Here is a 25,156-nt window from a genome sequence, read left to right on the forward strand (position 1 = left end):
TTTCAAGCCAGCAAGACCAGGATGGGGGCAAATAACCATCTATGTTCAGAATGACAGAGGTGGTGTTCAGCTTGTAGCTCTTCCCAAAACAGTGGGTGCTTGTGAAGGGGATCAGGAGAGAGAATCTGATTATGAGGGTTATGCCTAAGTGTGTGTAAAGACAAGAACATAACAGGCTATTCAAAACGAATTGTGGCATGTTGATGAATCTGGATGCCATCTCCTGGGTAGAAGCTTTAGGACACTTCAAACATCTCTGTAACTATGTGAAAAACTCTCCTGTGTTATTCTGACCGAAAGTGTGTGCATCACAGCATTACTTAACACTTCACACAGAGAGTTAACCAGAAGGTGGGGCTATGAAAATCCCTTCATAGCATAAAAAATACATTAAAAATGTTTTGATTTTTTGAGTGACAATAGATGATGCAAGCCTAAATACCTAAACAATATACATGTTGTACAGCTGCAGGTTATATACAGATGTATTACAATGGCAAATCCAAAGTGACTTATCCCATGATTCAGTACTGAATGATGGTGTGCAAGGTGTTAGCATTTATATTTAAGGAGTCTGCTACAATAAATTTGCACATGCCAGGCTAGAAAACATATATTTTACATGTATTGAACAGTGTCAGTGTCTCGCGCTATATGGCTAAGGAGTAAATTTACTAATGGTCAATTTCAATCAAAGTTGATGTGTTTCTGGGGCTAAATTACACATTTACTAACACTTCAAAAAATAAATAAAAAATGGTCTGTTGGTAAATGTGTGATTTAGCCCCAATAACACAACATGAAATTAGATAGGGATAAATTTACTAATGGTCAAATTCAATCTAGGTGGGAGGACACATCTGTATGATGGTGAATTCTAAAAACAAGTAACAGTTGACTATGAACACAGTTTTAAATTACATATTTTTTCCTTTAAATAAAAATGAGGCTTTCTAAAATCAATTCTAAAAAGATTTAGCTTTTTTTGTATAATCTATTTCTATTGAAAGAAAATCACCACGTACAACACAGTAAAAATGAATAGCACTGCAAATACAAAGATCAAGAATTTAAATCAAATACTTGCACATAACCATAAAAAAATCTCACTATAACCACACTGTATATTGCTGATTTAGTTGAAAAATAAACACAATTTTAAAACAATCAGATAAAAAGAAGTAAAGTACAACAAAGGAGGAGAAAAGATGAAAAGAGGTAGGGAAGGAAAAGTCACCCATGTAAATTATTTTATCATAGGGGGAAGAGGGGTAATATACATTCTATAATCTGAGGTTTCCTAAAAAACTCGACCAACTATACCAAGTGGCCGTAAAATCAGAAGAACGTGATTTCAAAGAAGAGGTGAGATCTTCCATAAGCATACTATGATCTACTCTCTGGAACTGCGGAGAGCTGGGGAGCAAGTTTAGGACCTCCAAAAACACAGCACACTTGTCCTTGCAGCATTCACCAGATGTCAAAGCAAGGACTTTTTAGAAGTCAAAATGGATATGGCCATTAGTTGAGCAGCCAAAACTCAGGTATTTTAGGTAAGGGGAGACCGGTGATCAATCCTGTTATCTGCTGAACTGTCTTCTAGAAGTCAACCAGCACTGGACAGCGCCACCAAATATGGAGAGGAAAACCCAATGCCTTGCCACATCTCCAACATGGAGCAGATAAATTTGGGAACATCTGATGAATGTGTACAGGGCACCTGTACCACCTAGCTAGAATCTTATACCGAGTCTCTAAGACAACAAGTGAAGAAGAACTAGCAAAGGTAAAACTGAAAATTCGGGACCATTGTTCCTCCGTCAATTCCCTCAATAGTTCACCATGCCAAGCAGAAACACAAGAAAATAAAGAGGCAGTAGAACTCTCAAGACAGAACTGGTACAACAAAGAGAAAGGGTGTCTCGGTGTGGTTTCTATCAAATAAAGAGATTCAAACTTAGTTGGGGTACACCACGGATGGCCAGGAGTAAGAGATGAAATATAGTGTTTAATCTGGAGATAGGCCCAAAATAACCGAGGTGGGAGATGAGTCTGCTGGAGATCCATGAAGAACTGCAAGCCACCTAGCGTAACTAAGTGAGAGAGGTGTAAGACACCTGCTTAGGCCTGTAGAGGCTTGAGGTCGAAAGGCCTGGAAGAAAATCAGGATTGCTCAAAAAAAAGATGTGATCGCAAAATACACGCTATAGGACGTTTTTATGTGCTACAGGCACTGAGGGACGCACTGTCACTGACCTGTGCTTGCTGCAGCAGCCAATAACAGTCTTCAGTGTTTCCCCAACCAATCACCGCCTGAGCCCTGCTGACCACCCCCCCCACTGCCTCCTACCCCCTGGGGGCCGCTAAGATATTATCGCGGGCAGCCGCTGGTGATTGCTGCCTCCTTCCTCTCCGGTAAGCCAACTCTGGGAGGGGACTGCCTGTATGACTTGCGGCTGCATTGTAGTTGGCCCTGCAGTGTCTGGTCACGCATGGCCAGTTCAAGGCCCTGTTCCACTGTGGCCACCACTGGGCGCTTGCCTTGTGATGACCCCTCAGCTCCAGGGTACAGGGCAGGTGACACTGACCTTACACTACTGCCCAGCCCACTCTGCCTCCATTTGTCCTGCAGCTTAAAGTTCCTCTGTCTAGCTGCCGGCATTTGCGCCCCTCCTCCCATCACGTGCTGACTCCCAGACCAAAGACTTTCCGGCATGACGGCCACTCCCACAGTCCATGGACATCACTCAAAAGTAAGCAGCTAACCGCCTCCTTGCCACCCAGTGCTGCCCCAGCTGCTATCTAGCCTTACCCCCTCCCTACCCTCAGTACTGCCTCCCGCTTATTTCCTCCTTACCCTCCAGCACTGTCCCAACTGCTCTAACCCTGCTCTACCCCAACTGTTGCTTGCCCTTAACCCCTATACCCCAAATGCTACCTACTCCCAGCACTGTCCAAGCTGCCACCTGACCCCAGTACTGCCCCATCTGCCCTCCTCCCCCATAATATGTGATGGGACCCAGAACCCATGAGTAGGACCCCAATTTTTTAAAGTGAGGAGCCCCCGTGACCAACAAATTTTTACGCTCAGCGCAATAGCTGCTAAAAGAAAGAATTCATAAATGTTTTCCAGCACTGAAGTGTAGGCCCCAGTGTGGGGTGTGTCAAACGAGGACACTTGGCAATCCAGGGGAGCACATGGCATGGTACAGCAGCTGCGTGACTCACTATAAGCAACCAATGTTTAGCAGCAGGTAGCCTGGACATCTCAACAACCCTAGCCAGGTTACCCGAATAATAATAGATGAGAAAGCTGGAGACCGCCTCCTGCGCGACTGAGTCAGAACAGCCTGTGACAAGAATGAGCTTTTTAACAAGAAAGAATGCATGGGGGTAGATGAGAATGTCTATAATATACATGACATTTTAGAGAGACGTGCTGTGATGAGGTATTATAGTTGTTTATTCCAAGCATCTTTAGCTAATGAAAGTTTCTATATCTGCTTTGGAACAATAATTCTTTTAAATAACCATGTGTTGCACAACATATTGAGTACAAAAATGCAAATGAACCTTGTCTGCACTAGCGAATTTGTGCTGCATTGTCACAGTTTGTATTCATTCTTGATGCATGATTTTATTTGAGGCTCTCAGAAGAATGATATTTTTGGAAGGGAAGTTGGCAAACGCAGATCAATAACATGAAAGCAGGAGGGATGTTCATATAAGAAAGGGGTATTATATTCAGAACAATAAAATTGTACAAATGAACAGCTTATCTTAGCTGCAATGTGACAGCAGTACTTTTTCAAGAGCACAATTTTCTATGAATTCAGTATTTCAACAAAGATAGCAAAGCACTATTTGTTTCCACACACAGCAGCTCTTACATTTTCATCCTTTCAGAAAACAAACTTCTGTTGGCTTCACTCACAAGGCCAATAGTATTTTAAATTAAAAATTGTGAAGAAATTGATGTAGTTACATAACCATTTACTATTTCTTCCAGAGTTGGCAATGTTTTTCAAAACAAAAAATAAATAAATCAGCTGACAAATTCACAATTCCAGAAAAAAAAAAAGAAAAATTCATCCAATACAGTAATGATTTATAAAAAATAATGCGCCTTTGAGTTCATTATGTGCCATTCTCTTTATACTACAGGAATTCCTTTCTGCATTCTGATTACTGACACATTCCACAGCACTACATATTGTAGTTGCCAATTCATTTTCAAAAGATAACTTAAAACCAATATTAACTACAGGTTGAGTCTCCCATATCCAAATATGCGAAAATACGAAATATTCTGAAATACAGAATTTTTTGAGCATGTCTGAGATAGTAACACCTTTGCTTTTTGATGGTTCAATGTAAACAAACATTGTTTAATGCACAAAATTATTAAACATATTGTAGAACATAAGAAAAAAGGAATTTGCCCTCCAGCACACTGCAGCTAATCAAAAATACTTGAATCCTACATAATAATAGAAATTCAGTGGTATTGGTTACATACATTTGCAAATATATGAATAAGCGCTGGGCCAACGTCAAGGCTCCTCTATACCAGCGTCCCTAACATTAAGGGGTTCACGTCCAAGAAGCAAGGCACCCCCAACATTTTTGAAATTACCTGGGATGGTTTGGGGGTGCCCCACGCCCCAGACATGAACCCCCATAGTGTTAGGGACTTACCCAATGAGGTTACCTTGACGCTGGTGGGTAAGCTCATAATTTTGGCCAAATGTATGCCAAAACCTTGCATATTATGTATAATTATTAATGGTTGTATGGTGCATCTGGTCTTTTTTTTTTTTTTAAATATTGTATAAACGTACCTTTAGGCTGTGTGTATTAGATGTATATGAAACAAAAGAGCATTCTGTTTTTATCTTTGGGTTCAGTTCCCAAGATCTCATTATGGTATGCAAATATTACAAAATATGGAAAAATCTGATATCCAAAATTCTTCTGGTCCCAAGCATTTTGGATATGGGAGACTCAAGCTGTATCTTCCAAGTTAAATCACACATACAATTATAAATTCACTTTTCATAAGATTTCTGCTGTAACTGAGGCCATATTGCTTTGTGTGACAATTGGCAATAGAACCATCCTTTAATGGGTAATATTTTCTGAGTAGCCACACACCATATCCATACAAGTCTGACCATGGAGAACACTAACAAGAAAGATATATATTAATTTCTAAGAAATATGTTCCTATTTTTTGCATATGGTTACGTGCAGTGAAAAAATAAGATTTTATGCTCACTGTAAAATCAATCTGAGTCCATCTAAGAGGCACTGGGAACAATGGGTTACGTGGGAAGGCTAGGGAGCAGGCACTAATTAGTTAATTCTATTCGAGGCCAAAACTCCCCTCCCTCTTAAGACCTCCCTTCTCCACCTACTACTCAGCCTGATGGAGAACACAATCGCGCACCACAAAGAACAAAATGAGCAACAGGGAGGGAGCTCAGTGTCCCCCAGATGGACTCAGAGGAATGGACTTTACAATGAGTATAAAATCTTTCCTATCTTGTGCACACTGGAAAATGAAAGCAAGAGGGAGGGGTATGCTCCAGCAATGCCATGAGCAAAACTTTGCGCCCACAACTTGTGTATCCAACAGCAAAATTGTGGAAACTGTACAAGTTTGTAAAGGTGTGCACAGAGGCCCTGATAATTGGGAATCTGCGTGCAATGATGAATGCAGATTCCCTGTTCTGTGCAAGTGCAGAACGGGTCCTGCGTTATCGCATGCAGCCCCTGCTATCTGCCTGATTGACAAAGGCATTTTTGGGGTAGTGCAGGTGCGGGGATGATTGGCGTTCCCGGAAACCGGGGTGTGTCACCCCCATTTTCCGGGAGTGGCAAGGCCAGGGTCAGAGTCCAAGGTCACAGTTTCCTGACTTCGCATGCTGACCAGCCTGTGTATGCTGAGTTGGCCGGCGTCGTCATCGCGATGGTTATGCCAGCCTGCAACCTCGGTCACAGTGCTGGGATGGCAAATGCAGCAGGAGATGTCAGACACCTCTTGCTGCATTTACATATTTGCAAAGAACGTAATTGCAATGCTGCTTTTGTGCAACTCTGCAATTTCATGTCTGTGCTGCTCAACCGAAGCACCCTGCTGCACTGCCCAAGAGCTGATCACAGCCCTTGTAGAACGTGCCCTGATGAGAGCTGGAACTGGCTGTCCCACAGAAAAATAAGCCAGCCCAATAGTAGACATTATCCACCAAGCAATGGACTACTTGGAAGATGGCTAGCCCTGCACGCGAGCTTTAAACAAAAAACTGTCTTGCGAAAAGAAGAGGTCCAACATTTTTATTACATACATATACACATATATATATATATATATATATATATATATATATATATACACACACACACACATATAGATATATATATATATATATATATATATATATATATATATATATATATATATATATATATATATATATATATATTATATACATATATATATATTATATACATACACACACACACACACACACACACACACAATGCCCTAACCACATTCAGAAGATGGAGAGAAATCCCTTTTGAAAGATTTGACTGCCCACATGGAGGCAAACAATCTCCTGACTAATTTGAAAACTTAAAACCCCCTTTGGCTGAAACAATGGACTTGCACGCAAACCAACATATCAGGGTGAAAAATCAATAACAGATCTACAAGAAAGCCCCACAGCTCTGAAAACACTCCTTACAGAAGCTATAGCTAACAAAAAAAAAAGCCAACTATCCATATTAGTCACTCTAAATCTACTGACTGAAAAGGTTCGAAAGGAACTTGCTGTAGCACCTCCAAAACCAAATTTAGATGCAATGGAACCGGCGGAACATAGGGTGGTTGACTCCCAACGCCCCTTACATAAAAGTCTGCACCTCTAGCAGCATTGCTAGTAGAGGCAGCCGAAATTTGGCCAAAGAAGCACGGCATAGACCCTGGTAAAGCCCGCCTGTAAAAAAGACTATGTGGCAACCTAAACCAAGAGCAGCCCCTGGTGCTCACACTACCAATATACTTTTTCCAAATCCTATGATAGATGGCTGCTGTAACTGGCTTCCTATCATTAATTATAGCATTTACCATCGCCTTTGAGAACCCTCAAGATCTCAAATTCTGGTTTCAAGTGCCATGCCGTTAAAGCCAGACGTTGCGAACTTGGGTGCCGAAAAAGTCCCTGAGTGAGCAGATCTTCTGTGATGGGAAGGCACCAAGGAAGATCCATCAGCCTGAATAAGAGATAGCGATACCATGCAATTCTCATCCAATTTTGAGCCACAAGAAGCACGAGCCCTCTTTCTACTGATCTACCAGAGGACCCTTTGGCAACAGAGGAATTGGTGAAAACAGAGTGGTCAGCTGAAACGTGCCATCAGTGTGTCCACTTCAATGATGCTGAAAGATTTTCCGGACAGTGATTGAAGCAATGACCTAGCACAGGGATTCCCTATTGAATGTGTTTACATGCAAATGACGGTTCAACCCTTTGAGAGTGAGCACGGGCAATAAGTGCCATCCAGTGTATTGAACCAGAAAAGGAGTAGAATCCCAACCTTTCTTGACCCTTCGACACGGAACAATGACTCTGGATGCCAACATTCTGACCAGATCTTTTGACAGAGGAGTAGAAAAAAAATCTGTGCGGTCAAGGCCCTGCATGATCTAAAAAGGTACCTTTCGGATACTGCACCTCTGACTCAGAGATCTGAGGTTGAGCTGAACCAGGTGTGCCAAGAACTGAAGACGACTGGCCCCTACCACCCGCACTCTGCAAACTAAGGAGTGTCATGTTGAAGACTTATCTACTGGCTTGGTTCCTGAATGTCTAGTCGCCATATATATGCGACCCCTGAAGTTTCCCCATTTATAGGCCCCTGTCTGTCTCCTGTAGGATGAAGCCCGAGACATTCTAGGGAAATGAAAGGGCCTCAACCTAGGAGTTTTAGCCCTGTTGTCTGGGAAATGATCCAGTCAAGTGCTGGACCAAACAGCCACTTAACTTCTAACACAATTGCTTCTTTGATTCCAAGTCAGTCTGCTATGACCTTAACCACAAAGATCACTTGGAGGAAACGGCTAAGGCTGAAATACCAGAAAGAGGCATGCATTAGCCAACATGAGAAAGAGGCCTGATAAATACATACCAGACTGTATACCCTCTGCCAAATGACCCATCCATGTCTCCATGGTCTTATTTGCCCAAGCCACAACCAGGGCCGGCTATAAAGAAAGACTTGATAACCTCCAACTTATGGTCAGTTGTATCTCTCAATGCTGTCAAATTTGAAGTGTGGATAAACTCTCACTTTTGCCATTATAGCAGTGGCAACTCCCTCAAATTTGTATCAACCTCCGGTGTTAACCAGCTCTCTGCAAGAAAAGAAACTTGCTCATTTGTTTGTAAATGGCAGAGGAAATCCCTTTCAAAGTAGAGTCATTTTCCAAGAACTGTAAAGTCTGGCAAATAGCTATAATCTACTCCTCGGGAAAAAAAAAAAAAAAAAAAGGAGACCCTTTTGCTCACCTGATGCTTCTTAAGAGAGTTGCCACAGATGAATCAACCAAATCTGACGGGCCAAATCTGCAATGGACTGAGCCATGACCTTCGCACAGAAAGGTATCTTCTTTAAAGTTGACAAACCCTCAGAAGTGTGCTGAGTATCTCGGCCCCGCATGCCCCACAAAACAACATCCGGGTCTGTGCTTCCACCTGGAATTTTGCTTTAACACACTTAATGCAGAGCCTGAGCAGTCTCCTTCTTAACTATTTGACGGTCAGCAGCCCAGGCTGGAAGGCAGACCTATCCCCTGGCAGTGACTGTAACCAGGGAAGAAGAGAAGACACAGCTTCCCTGATTCCCCTGAGCTCGTTCTGCAGGACCAATCCTTTTGAAGCCCAGGTGGCAGGAGGAGGCTAAGGAGCAAGAAGCCGGCCGGGTGGGATAAGCCTGGCAGCTGCTAGAAGGCTTCCAGCAGCCACCGGCAATGTCCTCTAACACTGTTGTAACAGATGCGACCGCGTCAGGGAAAGACCAGCATGGCGTGGTCGCATCTGATGCTACCAGGCAGGTGGTTAATAGTGAAAAGCAGAAGTTTAAGCCTCAATACAATTAGCTATTTAGTGCCTTACTCCTCAGCCTTCCCACTTAAATGGATTGTTTTCTGGTGTCTCCCACATGGACTCATTTGATTTTACAGTGAGTATAAAATCTTGTGTTTTGTGTGCACATAAAACATGCAAAAAATAATTACATATATTTCTTAGAAATGAATCTATTTTTTAATGGCATTGCGATATATCACATCATCCCATTTTACAGTTTCCACACTTTTGCTTTTAAAACTGCCAGGTATGGATGAAAAATTTTGCACATGGCACTGCCAGAGTGTACCCCTCCCTCTTAGGCTTGCTTTGGGATGTTTCTTCGTTTTCCAGTGTCCGCCAGATAGGACGAAACAGGAAATATATATAGTTTTTTAGTTAGCCTTTTTCTTGTTTAAAAATACAAAGATCAGGTTGCATTCACAGCTGTGTTTACAGAGAGGCTTTGCTCCAATTGGTCAGTAGTGGCTAGACTCCAAGGGCTTTTTTTTTTTATTATTTTTTTAAACCTCCCTAATACATGTGCTCTCAAAAAAAGAGAGCATTTTCACCAAGAAAAATTCCCTGCACCCATATTCTCTCGTAATACAGAGCGGGTGCTAGTACAAGGTTAGTTACACAAGCAGTGTTGCTTGACTGGCTCTCTCTCTTTTTTTTTTTTTTTTTAAAGTAAACTACAGTACTGTCATCAAAGTTCGTTAATTCACATTATGAGTTTCCTAATCTTTTAACATGGGGCAACTTTTACTCAATTTCACAAGGAATACACCTCCTATAAACATTTGTATTGTAAAACATAAAACACTTGTTTTGGGTTAAGCTTTTTAAATAAAAAGAATGTGCATCATGTAAAACCAGGAGTTGGAAGATTCAACTTCAAACTTTCCCAAATTTGTTATTTTGCACTCAAACTAGAATAAAACAGCCTCAGCCAAATATAGCTTAATATCTTACAATTTTAAAAATGTACCTTCAGAAAAGGTATAACACCCTCCACCCACACTCACATATTACCTTCCACCATGTTATTTTTTTTTTTTGTAATAAAGCCTTGAGTTCTAAACCTTCTGTATGTACAAATGTAATCTTAATTCTAGGCACACAGAGTTGAAAATAAACATGATTGGCATCAGAAAACGTGGTTTGAGATTTAGCAATGTGTTTGTGTTATATACATATACTTGTACAAACCTATATCAATAGCATTCAATATACTATAAAACAACTTCATCTTACTTCACATTCTTATTACCATGTATTATATACCATAGTTAAAGTCATTTCTCTGTGACACTTATTTATCGACCTATTAACTCACAGGGGGTGATCCAATTGTTTTTTTAAGCAGTGATAATTAATGAGCGCCTAGTGTTGCAGTTCAATTGTTCTGGCCGCTCATTAATTATCGTCCTCCTTGCCCCGGGTTTAGCCGTGTAAAACGGCTAAACCAGTCTAAAGTTCTGGGTAGGGGCGAGCTAACTGCGGCTAGCGCACCCTAACCAGGGGATTCCTCACACATTTCTGCTCGTACACTCTTGAGGGTGTGAGCAGAAATGCCAGCGGCTATCACGCCCTGACGGAGCAACAATTGAAATGCTCCGTCAGGCGCCTTATAAAGAAAAAAAAAAAAGACGCCGGCAAAACATTTCAATCGCCCCCTCTGACTTCTCAAAAGATGACAGACGTCATTATATAACCATCATGACATGTTCCTTAGGAATAACAGGACTTGAGACAATGGCTTTCCCAAGTAATATTAAGCAGTAGAGCAAGATATCTAGTCAGCTGTTTATATCTCGGATAACACATTATAGACCTCTTACTATGATGCTCATCAATCAAAAACAGAGCTGCTAAAGTTTAAAGAACTGAAACAAAGCAGCCGTAATTTTTTTATGCAAATATGGAAAGTTTTGTTTCTCCTTTAATCACCTGTACTGTCTGGTAGTCAGATGGATTAAATCCTTTGACAGTCACTTCACGGAAAACTCTTGGCTCCTCTGTATCCTTGGTCAGATCATAATGATAAATAATACCTAAAACAAGAGCATTGAAACATCAACTTAGTAAACCTAGATCATGAGAACAATGGATCAGAAAGCACTGTAGACTGTAATGAATAACAAAAGTTGTGCAGCTGTAGAAAACAGATGGTTACATATATGCAAAGAATGGTTCATAACCACTCATTTATAGGAACATGAAAAAGTGTATAAAGGCTCCTCAATTATTCCTTATAAAAATCTCAAAACCAAGACAATAACGGAACAATGAAAAAGGTTTTTTTTACAATTCACAGTATGAGTAACTAAAATCAATATAAGTAACACTATAAATTGACTTTTGTACCATACAAAGAAAATCTTCCAATAATTAAAGTCTACAAACTAGAGAAACTTAAAACTCCTTATCGACCATCCAAGATAGGATACGTATTAAATGAAATTAAGTTTAGAAAGCAAAGAATAGACCTCATTATTGCAACGCAATAAAAAGCAATGTAAAACAAACATAAATTTGATAGGATAATTTAAACTGTAGAGTGTTTGGGCACATTGGAGGATCTCAACAATGCTAAAAATGTAACAGTAATGAGGGTTACGACATTCTGTCTATTAACCTCTCCTCCATTAGACATTCTTCATTGTGTCAACTGTCACATTGCTCTTTACCCAAACTGTGCATGGACACCCCCAGAGTGAGCCAAACAACACATTGTTTACATACCCTTTATGCTGGAGGGCCCATAGTTAGAATAACACTGGTCCAATGGGACACAAGGCTAACATGCTAATAGTACAAGGGAGTACAAAGCCGATATATAGTATGCTGGCAATCTAAACTGCAAGTGCTGACCATATGAAAGTAAAATTAATAAAGTTTAAAAATATTCTGAGCCCTTTCTCCTCCTAGTTTCACTTCCTTCCAGGAAACCAGTGTCAATCATTCTGGATTTTTGCATTATTAACCCAAGCAAAAAATGCATCAAGATGGCAGCCACCATTTAGGAAAAAGTGAGACTGTAGAACTTCTATGCATGAATAGATGCCTCATACAGAGCTATAAAAAAATACATTATGCAAATTTTTATTTCTGAGTTAAGCTCCACCGCTGTAATACTGTGTATTACATAGAAGGGTATTTTGCTTAGTTTCTTATAAAACAGTAAACAATTCTACATTAAGTAATTTAGGATTTTCAAGGTTTTAACCAAGTTATGGAAAGTGCAGGCATTTGGCATACAAGTGACCTGACTAAGTAATCTTGTGGATTTTGTTTTTTAATTAACAAGCAGGTGAACATTGACTGCCTAGGGTTGTGCGAGGGACCTGAGACATTCCTGATACCTGCCCAGAAAATGCCTCATCACTGAACGTCATGTAGATATGGAAAATGTGCAAATAAATATAACAACAAATGTATAATATGCCTATATAAAGTGCTCACAAATTAAATGTTTATTTTGTAGACTACTAGACCTCTCTAAATGAATACACACTAATACTTAAGTTGCATTTCTAAGTAAAGAGGAAAAAATATAAGAATCTTACTACTATAACTGTGCGCAAATAATGTTTCTATGTATGTAGTGTTATAAGATACTATTCCAACCTGAATGAAAATTCTAAACTATGGTCACCATGTCCGTAAAAAAAAAAAAAAATGCTCATATACACTGCAATCAATAATTGTATGGCTTATACACTGCCATAGCTCAGCGCAGAAATCGCTAAACGTTATAAAGTGTCTTGTAAATGTGCCCACCCATTCCACAAGTTACAGCAAAGTACATTCAAAAGATCCTATGGAAAGTCACTAAAAGGCTATTTCTATGTCCATGCACACACTCTTTAAACACTACAGATGGGTCCTCAAACTTTTAGCCTCCTTGCACGTTAAACAGCCCTTATAGTCGTGGCATGACTTGGTAGCGGCGATCGTCTTTTTACCTTCAAATGTGTCTTAGTCACACAGCGATGATAATAGATAGCACAAGCAGCTTCTGCTGATTAAAATGATATGCAGCATGCCATTGTTCTGTGAGCGAGTGCGGGTGTGTCTGCATGCGAAATGCTACGTTACAGTGTCAGCAGCTGTAACTCTCGCACGAAAAGACTCTCGGCGCTACAGAGTCACACGGAGCTCCCGCGTTATGTGTAGCGCAAGGTGGATAGATGTGGACACATCTGTATGCAAGTAGTATTAAATCTGCAATAGTAGGGAGCCATTATTATCGCTCACCGTTTTAACATAGCCACTGAGATGGTTAAGAGTTGGAGGACCAAGAAGAAGCTGCAAGCTCCATCTGTGGTGACCACTGCAGCGCTACAAAGCCCTCACATTTGGACACTGCTGCAAAATTAATAGCGGTGCCCCCAGAATAACCGATGCAGACCTGGGGAAGCCGTGAATATGGTGAGATTTTACATCCTACCCGGGAACGCAACGTTTAAAGAAAATGGGCATTCTTTATAAGGTTTTCACATCAGGAGAATGAATGAGAAAATATTTTTTGATTGTGCATAAAGCATATTTATATTGTTGTCGTTAGCCGCTTCAAAAGCATTACAAAAACAGAGAAATTCTTCCTAACCAAATGCTAAAGAAGCAGCTATGACAAGTAGCGATTTAAAAAATTTGCATATAAATTAAGAGCATTGAGAAACACAAAGTCCCAGCAGGTTATACAGAACATCACGCAAGAACTGTATATGGTAAGGTTAATAGGCGTTTTATTTTGATAATGCAAGTTCTAAGGCTAGACATTTTCATTATGGATACTACAGTAATGCTGGGAAATAAAATCGTATTTCAGCAATTATGCTGCACTCGGGAAACATATAGTTACTTTGGAAAGTCTAAACTGAGGAGGGTTCGTCCTCTGTTTACACAAACTACTGTAACTTTACAAAGTGATTAGAGAGTAGAAATGTTTTTGGTTAGACCAAATCCAAAATATTACAAATTTTAGATACCTAATTTAACTCTGAAATTCATTAAATCAAAATGTAAAATAATCTTTCAAGAGTAATAATATAAAGTAGGCCCACAGTGATCGCGCTAAGCAAAAAAAATTGTGTGTCCCAGGGACCCCTCACTTTAACAAGTTGGGGTCCTTCTACACTGGGTCGGGTGAGGGAAGGCAGCAGTTGGGACAGTGCTTGGGGCAGAGGGGTTAAGGTCAAGCAACAGTTGGGGTAGAGCTGGGGGGGTAACAGGAATAAGTTGAAGTAGAGCTTGAGTTAGAGTAGTAAGGACAGGCAGTGCTAGGGGGGGAGAAAGTGTAGACAGCAGTTGTGACAGTCCTGGGGTTAGAGAGATGGCATGGGTAGATGGCAGTATGTATGCAGTGGGCATCTGAGCAGTATATCTGTGTACAGTTGGAATGTGTGCAGTATGTATGTCTGCAGTGGGTATGTGTTTAGAATGTATGTGTGCAGTGGACCTGAGGCCTATTAGGGCACTTTCAACGTCCCCTGACAGGGCCCCGCTGTGACAGATCTTCACAGTGCCCCTACACACCCAAGAGCTGCAGAGTGCCCCTACACACCCAGGGGCTGCGCGCAGTAGCCCTACACACCCAGGAGCTATAAAGTGCACCCCACCCCCCGCAAACAAACACAAACACCTGCCTCCCCTCTTCCTTATCTCAGCCACACGCATACCCGGGTTTTGTACTCATCGAGAGCTGCCTCTTCCTTAGCTCAGCGCCAGAGTAGTGTGTTGCATCCCGGTGACAGCAGGAGTGACTCCCTCATACATAGAAGCAGCAACGCTTTGCCCTCCCTGATCCGGAGCCCCACTGAAGCGCTGCGGCAGCGTGGGGAGAGAGACACGGGGGCAGTCTCCAGTCTCAGGATTGGCTGCTAAATGGCAGGCCCGCCTCCCTCACAGTGGGGATTGATCATACTCAGATATCCGTGAAGACAGGAGAGCGAGCCTGGCGGCGTCACGTGAGGTCTCAGGTGGCTATTGGACAAAGATGCTGCTGGCTGCAGTGATTGGTTGGGGATTTGGGGAGATACTGAAGAGGTTATTCACCGGCTGTAACAGAGTGTGTCCTGCAGGACCCGCTCATTTTTAAAAAGCGAGTTCCTTGCTGCCTGTACCGTGTAAATACGCGCTATAGAAGGTATTTTGTGCTCACTGGGCCCATATAAACGCTAAAGCTGGCCACACACCTAAAGATTATCTGTCCAACCAGCCAACTAGTTGATTGGTTGAAATGAAAATCTGGTAAGGAATACAATCAGCAATTTGCTCCCAAACGCTGGAAAATGGACCAAAACTGTTGTTTGAACAAATAGTTTAGATTAAACATTTAACAAACTTGTCTGAACAACCATTTTCATCTGTTTTCTGGCATTTAGGAGCAAATTGCTGATCAATAGTTACTCCCATACGTTACCAGATTTTCATTCCAACCAATCAACTAGTTGGCTGGTTGGATGTATGTTGGTCTAGTGTGTGGCCAGCTTAAGGATACTGCATGACCAAAACAAAAAGACAAGCTGTTTTTGCCACTACTAATTCTTGACTGCTTTAAGCATTTATTTACTGCCATAAGATATTAACAGCATTTTTCAAAGCAAGTTATACAATGTACAGAAAGGGAAGTAGTACAAAATTAAATTGTAGTACTTGCTTTTTTAAAGGCCAGGCAATTTAGTTTTGCTGTAAAGTACAGGGCTTTGTATCACTTGGTATAGAAACATAATTTCTAAAATCCATTTTTTGCCGTTTTTCTTTATAATCTAAAATAATAAAATAATGAGAACATAAAAAATATGACCACTGACCTGGTGACAAAAATGAGGTGAACTGGTAGAAAATTTCCGAGTGTTTCTTCTGACCGCTGTACCCCACAATACTGCCAACATCCAGGGGGAAAGTCTTAAGATGGCTACCTGTGGCAAGCTTGTGCAGTTGCAAGCCATTCTTCACGTCATGGAGGTAGCAAAGTACCAGGAACTTGGAATGAACACAGGATACCCATTCTAAAGAAAAGAAAAAATAGCAAACTATTATTCTAATGCATAAACAAGCTTAACCTCGAAGACAAAAGAAAAAAAAGTTTCTAATAAAGAATATAAAATCTCAAAATATTAGGTATAGGTTTTATTTAAATACATATTAGACATTTAAATTCTTAAAATTAAGGGCCAGATTCAATTAGTCTTGTTAGCTTACCACACAAGGAAAATGGTTGTAGCCTCGGACTTTTACGCCTGCAGCTATTCAATTACGAGCCCCTTTTCCTGCGTGGCACATCTGGGGCCAATGTGTCTTAACCCATAGATTCCAGGATATTTACCTGAAGCTATGGGTTAACGTATCTGCAGCAGCCGCGATAAGGGCAAAACATGGATTTCTGTTGGAGCGTCAGGAGCAGATGAACAGAGACCTGAGTTAAGTGCAGCATGCCGGCTTATCGCAAGCTGCAAATAAATAGCCGCAGGCACAGGTTCGCAGCTAATCCTCACTTCAAGGATAATTTTATTTAATTTGCCTCTAATACCCCTTTTACACCAGAGCAAAAACCTGGGTTTTTGCTGGGTCTACCCAGGTCGCAGCTCAGTGTAAAAGGGTCCCTGAAAAATAACCCACGTCAAATGACCCAACAATCCAACCCAGGTAGCTACCAGGGTCTGACCCAGGATGGACCTGGGTAATGTTGCAGTGTAAACGGCGCAACCCAGGTTATTTAAGCTGGGTCATATCTAAAATTCGCTGATTGGTGATTGTAGAGCAGTCACCTCCCACTTTTTAAGACCTCAATTTTAGCAGGGCAGACCCAGATTCAGTGTGTACGGGGCTAACCTGAGAATAACCCAGATCGACTGGCCTATTCTCAGGGCTGACCCTGAGAATAGGCCAGACCTGGGTTTTTGGTGGAAAAGAGGTATAACTCTGAAAGTCATTGTATTTAAAGGAGAAATAACCTTTAAAAAGTAACAATACACAGTACTGTAGGCAATGTAAAACACTGTGGTTGTTGCATGACTAACGCAAAAGTGCAAACTGCTTTAGCCACCACTGGTTCTTGACTGCTTTACTATTTATTTTGCAATGATAGACAGCACCTTACACAGCGAGGTAAAGGTGTCTACACACATAGCGATGTGCTCACGATCTGACCTGAGGCACGATTTCCCCTGAACTCTCCCCAGGCAGTCACGGTCACGATTTGGAGTAAAAAATGCCCAATCTGACTAAAGATCTATCGTGCATCCAGTGCATTGTGTCCCAGATTGGCAAATCTGCCCTACAGCACGGTAGATCTGAATATGCGATGTACGACGAACAGGAACTCACATCGGCATCGTGAGGAGAAACTCACAATTTGGGCATATTTTACACAATTTGATGTCACGATTCTTCTAAATCAGGCAACTCGTGTGAAAAATCGCCATGTGTGTAGGCACCTTAAGATTCTGAACCCCTAAGGAGTCATCTTGAGGAATGCTTTATACATTTTTTTTAAAGGCAAAACCAGGTGTAATGATCACTGATACATAATGATCACATTAAAATAAAAAAAATTTCTCCATGTCACTTTTGTGCTATCTAAATTGTTCACACACTAGTATAATTTTTGGAATTTGAGTTCTCTTTGGAAAGTAATAAGTAAACATTTGAAAAGAACAAATCTGAGTGAGCCATTACAATGATCTATATAATATTTGATCTGAAATGTATTTTCTTTATAATTATGGGTTCGGTGGAGATACAAATGACCAGACAAAACAGTTGCGCAAATTTAATAACATTGTATAGACGTTTTTAAGTGCAACTTATTGACAACAACCTATCAGCAGTTAACTAGTATAGGAAATGCCTGAATGGTGGTTGTAGTTTAGTGCAAATTTTGCGTTTACAGTAAATGCAACATTGGCAAATGAGCTCCACTGGCGGAAAATGCAGTCTTTGTTAGAAAAAGTGTATGACCTAATTATCTTTAAGAAGTCCTTAACTTGAGTCACATACACCATTCAGGCAGGTGACAATCAGGTGCCAATCCAATCTGTGTCTGGACTTGTTTGAAGCAAAATACAGTTTAAACTCACTGCTATATACTTTGGCCACTACCTCTAGGAGTTAATGTTTTGGAAAAACAAATGTAGAAAACTCAAGAAATATTGTTAAGCTTCCAACAAATAGGATCATACCCAACAGGCATACCAGCATTTCACCCTATACTATCTCTGAGTGATAAAGGGCCTGATTCAGCAGCAGACGCAAATGCAATCGCACCTGCAATGGATCGCAGTTGCTAAAATATGCAAATGCTTTCCAAAACACACCCAAGCATAAGGACGCCCACTGCTGCCTTCTCATATCTGTACGACGACGTGGAACAGCATAAACATCGGTACCATCAACGCACAGCAGACAGTCATGCTTCATATGCGGCAGGTCTGACCAGCTGCAGACTTGGCAGCTCTCCGGACACGCAGTGAGCTCTCGTGCTGCTAAAGAGATCGCAATGCCTACTTTATGCATGCCAATGAAACGGCATTTAAATGGTCAGACATGCCTCAGTTTTTCTAACCACTCCCCTGTTACAATCCCCAAACGCTGACTACCTGTCACTCATTTTGTGAGTACTCTGTGCATGCGTAAGCGTAATGCAATCACTGCGCATGTGCAGTGTGACTTACACGCATGTGCAATGGCAAATAATTGCTCGAACTGGGTAAACATCAGCATTGCATCAGCTGCTGAATCAGGCCCAAAGTTCTGCCACGTTGATAGAAGTGTTTTCAGTGTACAGATGGTATGGCAGACAGCTGCGTGATGGCGGTGTTTTAGCTGCTAGATTTAAAGTGGTAATTTTTAAAAAGGCAAACTGTCTGAGGAAGTGTCAGGAAGCCGTGAAACGTGTCACAATATAAGAGAGATTATGATTATCTTTTTGCATTTTAGGACTTATTTTTAGGTATATCAATTACAATGACCTATTTTATCATGTGATACTGTTTGAAATTTTATGCTAAATAATTTTTTAATGTTTTTTTTATCAATTATTGTCTGTACTAGAGAAAACATTTTATTATGCAATTTGTTTATCCAGGAGAGTAGTTTTTTGATATGATTAATAAATAATAATGTATTGTTTATTTACATTTATACTTGCTCACTCACAATATAGAGCCTGATAAAGAGTTGTAGGATATTTGCATTGCTGGTGCATCTTTGGATGCAGCTGCGATAGGAAAAAATACTAATGCCAAAGACATTTGAAGGCTAAAAACGTCCAATGCAGGCACTGCAGATCTAAATGCTGTGTTCGAAGACGCAGCCATGGATCACCATCGTCCATATGAGTAAGCCTAAAAACTCAGAATGGCTGCTGGGGTTTTAATACAACTCGGAATCACACCCATACTGTAGCTCAGTTTGTGAGTAAAACCTTGATCCTTATATTGGTTGAAACTGAAACAATCAGGACAGTCCCAGAACAATGTATAGCTCTCCTTTTAGGAAAAAAAGGAACAGTCTACTCTCAGCACTGTCACAGGCACATTTTATCAAGTTATAACCAAGATTATTGCTATAAACGTCATACAGTGCCGGAGATATTCCTATGCTATGGGGTTGGATGGGAACCCCTCATCTCTCCTTAGGCTGCAGAAGTAAGGGTATCCTATTGGGCACCGCTAATACATCCCCCATTCCCTACACTATAGACAAAGTAAGATGCAAAATTGTGGAAAAAATATCAAACTTTAGGAAAAAAAGACAGTATGCAGTCTGTGTAAAAAGGCAAAAGGCAGGTCATATACGAGCCACCTATGCCATGCATTGCTGTGCTTCATCTGCGACTTAATGCAAATTCCTTTGCAACAGAAAAAAACTGATCCTAATACACTATATACAAACAAAGAAGCAAAACTAAGGAAAAAGTAGCAAAGCTGAGAAAAAGTGCACAGCATGGTAATCATGCCAGATATCTCCCGCCCAGGTCCGTATCCTCGGTTGTGCGAGTGGTGCAGCCACACAGATCACAGAGCCCTGTGTGCACCACCGTCGCTATCCCACAGACCCTGCATCGGGCCAGCAGGGAGTGCCTGGTAAAGCACTCTGCAGCCAGAATTACTGCTAGAGTGCCGCTGAGAGTCTTCTGTGGATGCTCCAGACATGCAGACTGAAGTGTGAACAGTCCCCTGGTACATGCGGAGGATGCTTTGGGCAGTGCTGGCGACCCCTCCCCCATGGCATGACATCATGCACTCAGAGGGCGTGGCCAGGACAGGGCAAAATAAAGCCCTTTTGCGGCACCGTTCGCGCCATACCACACAAAAAGCATAGATGTATCAAGACACATCTGTACTCTCTCTAATAAAAATTTTATTTGATATATTTGTCCTTTTATTATGTCATATATAAATGTGGAACTGGCAAACTGAGCTCGACTAGATTTTAGCTGGCACACGGATTGTAAAAGGTTGGAGACCCCTGCCCTAGAGACATGGTTATTATGGGACAATCAGCAAACTATTTTTTCTCATCACCTGTGCATTTAATGTACATCTTTGCTACACTTTTTGCTTAGGTTTTAAAATGTACCAATACTTAAGCGTTTGGGTGCCTATGTTGTAATAGGGAACTAGTAGAATTTGAATGAAATACTACTCATACATTGGCACTGGAGTGGATGTGGTAAATTTTTTAGTTAAACAGTAGATCATAATCCCTATTTCTGAATACTTTTGCCGTTCAAAAAAGTCAAATCAATTAGGTGCGAATTGGATCCTGTGAGCCATTCTAACAGCAATCTCCCACCGCAAATTACATTCGCAATTCAATTCCAAACCCGCATTGTCTTATCAGAGGAAATTCACTTTTTTTTTGTGCGCACCCCTTTACATCTAGATAAAAATTTCAGGACAGTACAGAACCAATGGTACACCCCTCTCAATGAATAATCACAGCCAAGGAGGAGTTTATATAGCATGCATGGCCAATAAAGACATGTCAGTTTTCAGGTCAATCTCTCCAAAAAGCTCAATAATGGCTTAAATGAAGTGGGACAGTGGAGGTGTACTGATAATGGGGGGGGAGAGAACTTGCAACTAAAAATGTTTATTCCAACTTTTACAAACTTGTATAAAAACACTGAAACATTACTATACAGACCACTTTCTGTACCCCAAAATGCTGGAAAGACTTTAGTTAGCTGAAAAACACATGCTTGCCATCATTTTTCAACCATTAATAAAAAGTTCAAAAATCAGCCATTTAACACCTTTTAAGAACCTCCAGTAGTTTCTTTATGGCCACTTACAGCCTTCTATATGGTCCTGCTATCTCAGTTGTCACAGTTTTGGGGTCCAGGAGGGTCCCTTTTTCATGCCTTTCTCCCACGTCACGTTATGTAGAAAATTTGCACAACCTTGCCGCGACTACTGCAAATAGCATTTCTATTAGAAGCTCGCATTTTTCTGGTATGCGCATTCACACAATATATGCGAGATTCATGAAACAAACTCACTCCTAATTGCATTGACCCTATAGTTTTAGCTCATCATATATGGACAAAAGGCTTTTAATATAATTACTCAAACATTGTCCTTGGATATAGAGTACTAAATGGATTAAAAAAATAAATAAAATAAAAAAAACAGCCTGCAGATCACTAGCCTGCACAAAGCACAGCCTCCTATCTGTAAGTGATTTTTTTCATTCTGTTAAATTCAATGCTGGTGATCCAATCTTAAAAAAGGTACACCCGTACAAAGTGTATCTGTGTCACATAGGAATTCAGCTGTTGCTTCATAAAGAACGAGTTCCTTTTCAGAAATAATCAAACCTATTTATCTATGCTGGAATTTATGAAAGAAAATGAAAGAAGTTTACAATAGCATCTGTGCTAGCAAAATGAATATACTACAAAAGGACAATGCGTTATTAATAAAAGGTACAAATTCTTATCTGTTACGTTTTCAAGGTAAGATTTTCTTGTGACTGGAGAATGCAGCTAGTTAAACAGCAGCACGATAAGATTTCTACAGTGATAAATACTGTAAAAAACTACATGACAGACAATGGGCCTGGTTCAGCAGCGATTGCAACTGTGATTACGCACGCAATCGGTCGATTGTGTTCTGCGCATGCGAAATGCAGGCGTGCCAGTGCGTTTGAACGCTGTTGCAGGAGCGTGCATAAATTAGCCATTGCGATGCCATATTCAGCTTGGGCTTTCACTGCGTGCAATGAGGTTAGCAATTCCTGAGTAAGGTCAGACCTTGTGCAAGTGTGCATGAGGCTGCGATTGTACTCCAGCAAGTGGGGAGGCAATCGGGAAGCCGACTGCCTAAATACCGGCAGCCGGCTTCACGACTGTCTTATCCCGGCAAGGGTGAAATGCCGGGCGTCTAGATGTAGACGCCTGCATTTCCCAGACGCCGGGAGACCGGCGCCCGGCATCACGATCGTAGTGATGCCGGGCGCCGCGAGCGGACAGCCGCGGGGGGGGGGGGGGAGGGTTAGGTTTAGGGCTCCCGGGGGGGACTTAGGGTTAGGCACCCTCCCCCGGGAAGGTTAGGGTTAGGCTAGGGGGAGGGAGGGTTAGGGTTAGGCACCCCCGGGGGGGACTTAGGTTTAGGCAGCGGGGAAGGGGGTGGTTAGGGTTAGGCACTTGGGGGGGAAGTTAGGGTTAGGCACCCCTAAGGAGGGTTAGGGTTAGGTTAGTGGATACTTACCTATCCACGATCGGGATTTCCAGCGCTGTCGGGCTTCCGCTGCGTCGCACTCTGCTCCTGTCGGGCTGCCGCTGACGGGAATCGAACCGCCATCGAACCGAATGTGGCCGGCGGTATTTCATACCAATTCCAGCAAGTGTGCGTGAGGCTGCGATTGTACTCCATGTTACCGATGTTTTCGCAGATTAGAAAAATATTACGGATGCGAGCAAGGTAAGGTGGACGTCCTTATGTTGTGCTGTGACGGCATAGCGATCGCAGACATTAGCACATCTTCGCAGAGACTGCGTGTGTAATCGCTATTGCAATCCATACTGAACCAGACCCAATGTGAGCTTGGGAATGCTCTTGCACGTTTCATGTGCAAGGTGCATAATATAAAAAAAACTATTGGAAATTACAATTCTGCAAGTTATCCATTCTGGTGGTCTCCAGAATTAATCGGAATTTTAAAATTTTCACAATTACCAAACTAAGGAGAGATATTTTTATCAAGAAACATTAGCTACAACTTTCCCTTATGAACAACCAAGCAATCTCAAACTCTCTCCCAGTTGTGCACTATGTATTCTGGGAACCCACGATAAACTTGTACAGACCATTTCCACTAACCCTAGCAGTGATGAGAAGTCATGCCAGCTGTCACAGATCGATGTTTTCAGTCAATACTCTACAATAGGGGAAATACTGAAATCATAGCTTTGCAGTGCGCAAAACCGCCTCACATATGGTAGATTGTCATTGTGCATTTTAATATGCCCCTCTATGGAGCTGCAAACTAAAATATGTGATTTAGGGGCAATGAAGGGTGCTGTTGATGGTGTTCCAATGGCACATCCACCCCAATTTGTCTCCACTGTGTGCATCATTACATGACATTCCTGTTTTACCAAGTCAGGTATTGCCAGACTCTAACCGAGAATGGGGAATCAGTATGAAATACCGACAGAGGAGATGCCTAACCCTCCTTTTTTATGCCCTGATACTAACCCTCCCTAACCCGCACCATAACCCTCCTGGTAAGTGCCTAAACCTAACCCTCCCCCCCTTAGTGCCTAACCCAGTGATTCCCAAATTGTGTGCCGTGGCACCCTGGGGTGCCTCAATACACTTGCAGGGGTGCCTCAGGTTGGTGGTCCAGCACTAAAGCTAATTATTTATGGTCAATGTAATGTAAATATGTGGACAAACAGAAGTGCAAACCTGTCCCACCACATAAATGACCCTAAGGATGACAGGTAAGCACAATTTACTTACTTTACTACATTTTTTTTCTGAATCTCTCAAGAACAAACTTAAAAACTTAGGGGTGCTGAAAAAAACAATGCTGATACTCAAGGGCGAGATGATTCAAAAAAGTTTGGGAACCACTGGCCTAACCCCTAACCTCCCCCCCGGTGGTGCCTGAAGCTAACCCCCCCGTTTGGAGCCCAACACTAACCTCCATCTCCCACTGCCTAACCCCAAGTCCCCCTGGGGTGCTAAACCTGACACTCCCCCCTGCAGCTAATACTTACATTCAGAGCCGTAACTAAACTTTTTGCTGCCCTGTGCCAGAGAGAGCATTGGCGTGCCCCTCCCCCCCCACCATTTTTTAAATAGGGACACAAGTTGCACCTGAAAGAGGGCCATGGCTTCATGGGGAAGAGCCAGGGAAGATGTTCAAGATAAAAGAAGAGGAAGCTACAAGTGAAAATGATAACAGGAAATTTGACAGGCCCAAACAGCGCCCCCTGCCCTGCGGTGCTATGGCACAGGTCGCACTACCCTAATTACAGCCCTGCTTACCTTGCCCCGGTCTCCTTACTATCGGGATGCCAACTGCCGGGATTCTGACATCTGCATCCCCAGTCATGTCAGGATTCCGGCGCCGGTGTTCGGGATTAAAGAGCCAGGATTTCGGCAGGGCGCCGGTGATCGGGATTAAAGAGCCAGGATTTTGGCAGTCGGCATTCCGATCATCGGGGTATTAACCGCATCCCCTAGAATGGTACATGGTTATGTTCGGCTGGATTTCCTCATTTCACCATACTTCGAATCCAGACTTCTGAAAGCATCCTTGCAACCCTCTGATTGTGACTATTATCCAATAAATCTACATGGCAGTCTCGGAGTTTGTACTCTTTACCAGTACCTGCAATTGTGGGCCACAGTATATATTCCTGTTATTGCAGCCAAGAACAAGCTGCATGTGACATAGGATGATTACCCATCAACAAACAGGTATGATATGTTTTGGCCAGAAATAATGTTATCAAAAAAATCCCAGCCCAGAAGAAATACAATTACCAAAATATT

At 41.8% G+C, this 25,156-nt stretch overlaps 1 protein-coding gene across 1 annotated transcript in view; it reads right to left on the reverse strand.

The window, feature by feature from the left end:
* Positions 1–25,156, reverse strand: part of PREP (prolyl endopeptidase) — a 126,838-nt gene that overhangs the window by 35,871 nt on the left and 65,811 nt on the right. The window contains exons 9-10 of the mRNA XM_088460439.1: positions 15,953–16,150; positions 11,085–11,188 (exon numbers count right to left, since the gene is read on the reverse strand). Of these exons, the coding sequence (XP_088316565.1) occupies positions 11,085–11,188; positions 15,953–16,150 (302 nt within the window). The remainder of the gene's footprint in view (positions 1–11,084; positions 11,189–15,952; positions 16,151–25,156) is intronic.

Source organism: Taudactylus pleione, unplaced genomic scaffold (genome assembly GCF_031769625.1).
Source record: "Taudactylus pleione unplaced genomic scaffold, aTauple2 ptg000046l, whole genome shotgun sequence".
NCBI lineage: Eukaryota > Metazoa > Chordata > Amphibia > Anura > Myobatrachidae > Taudactylus > Taudactylus pleione.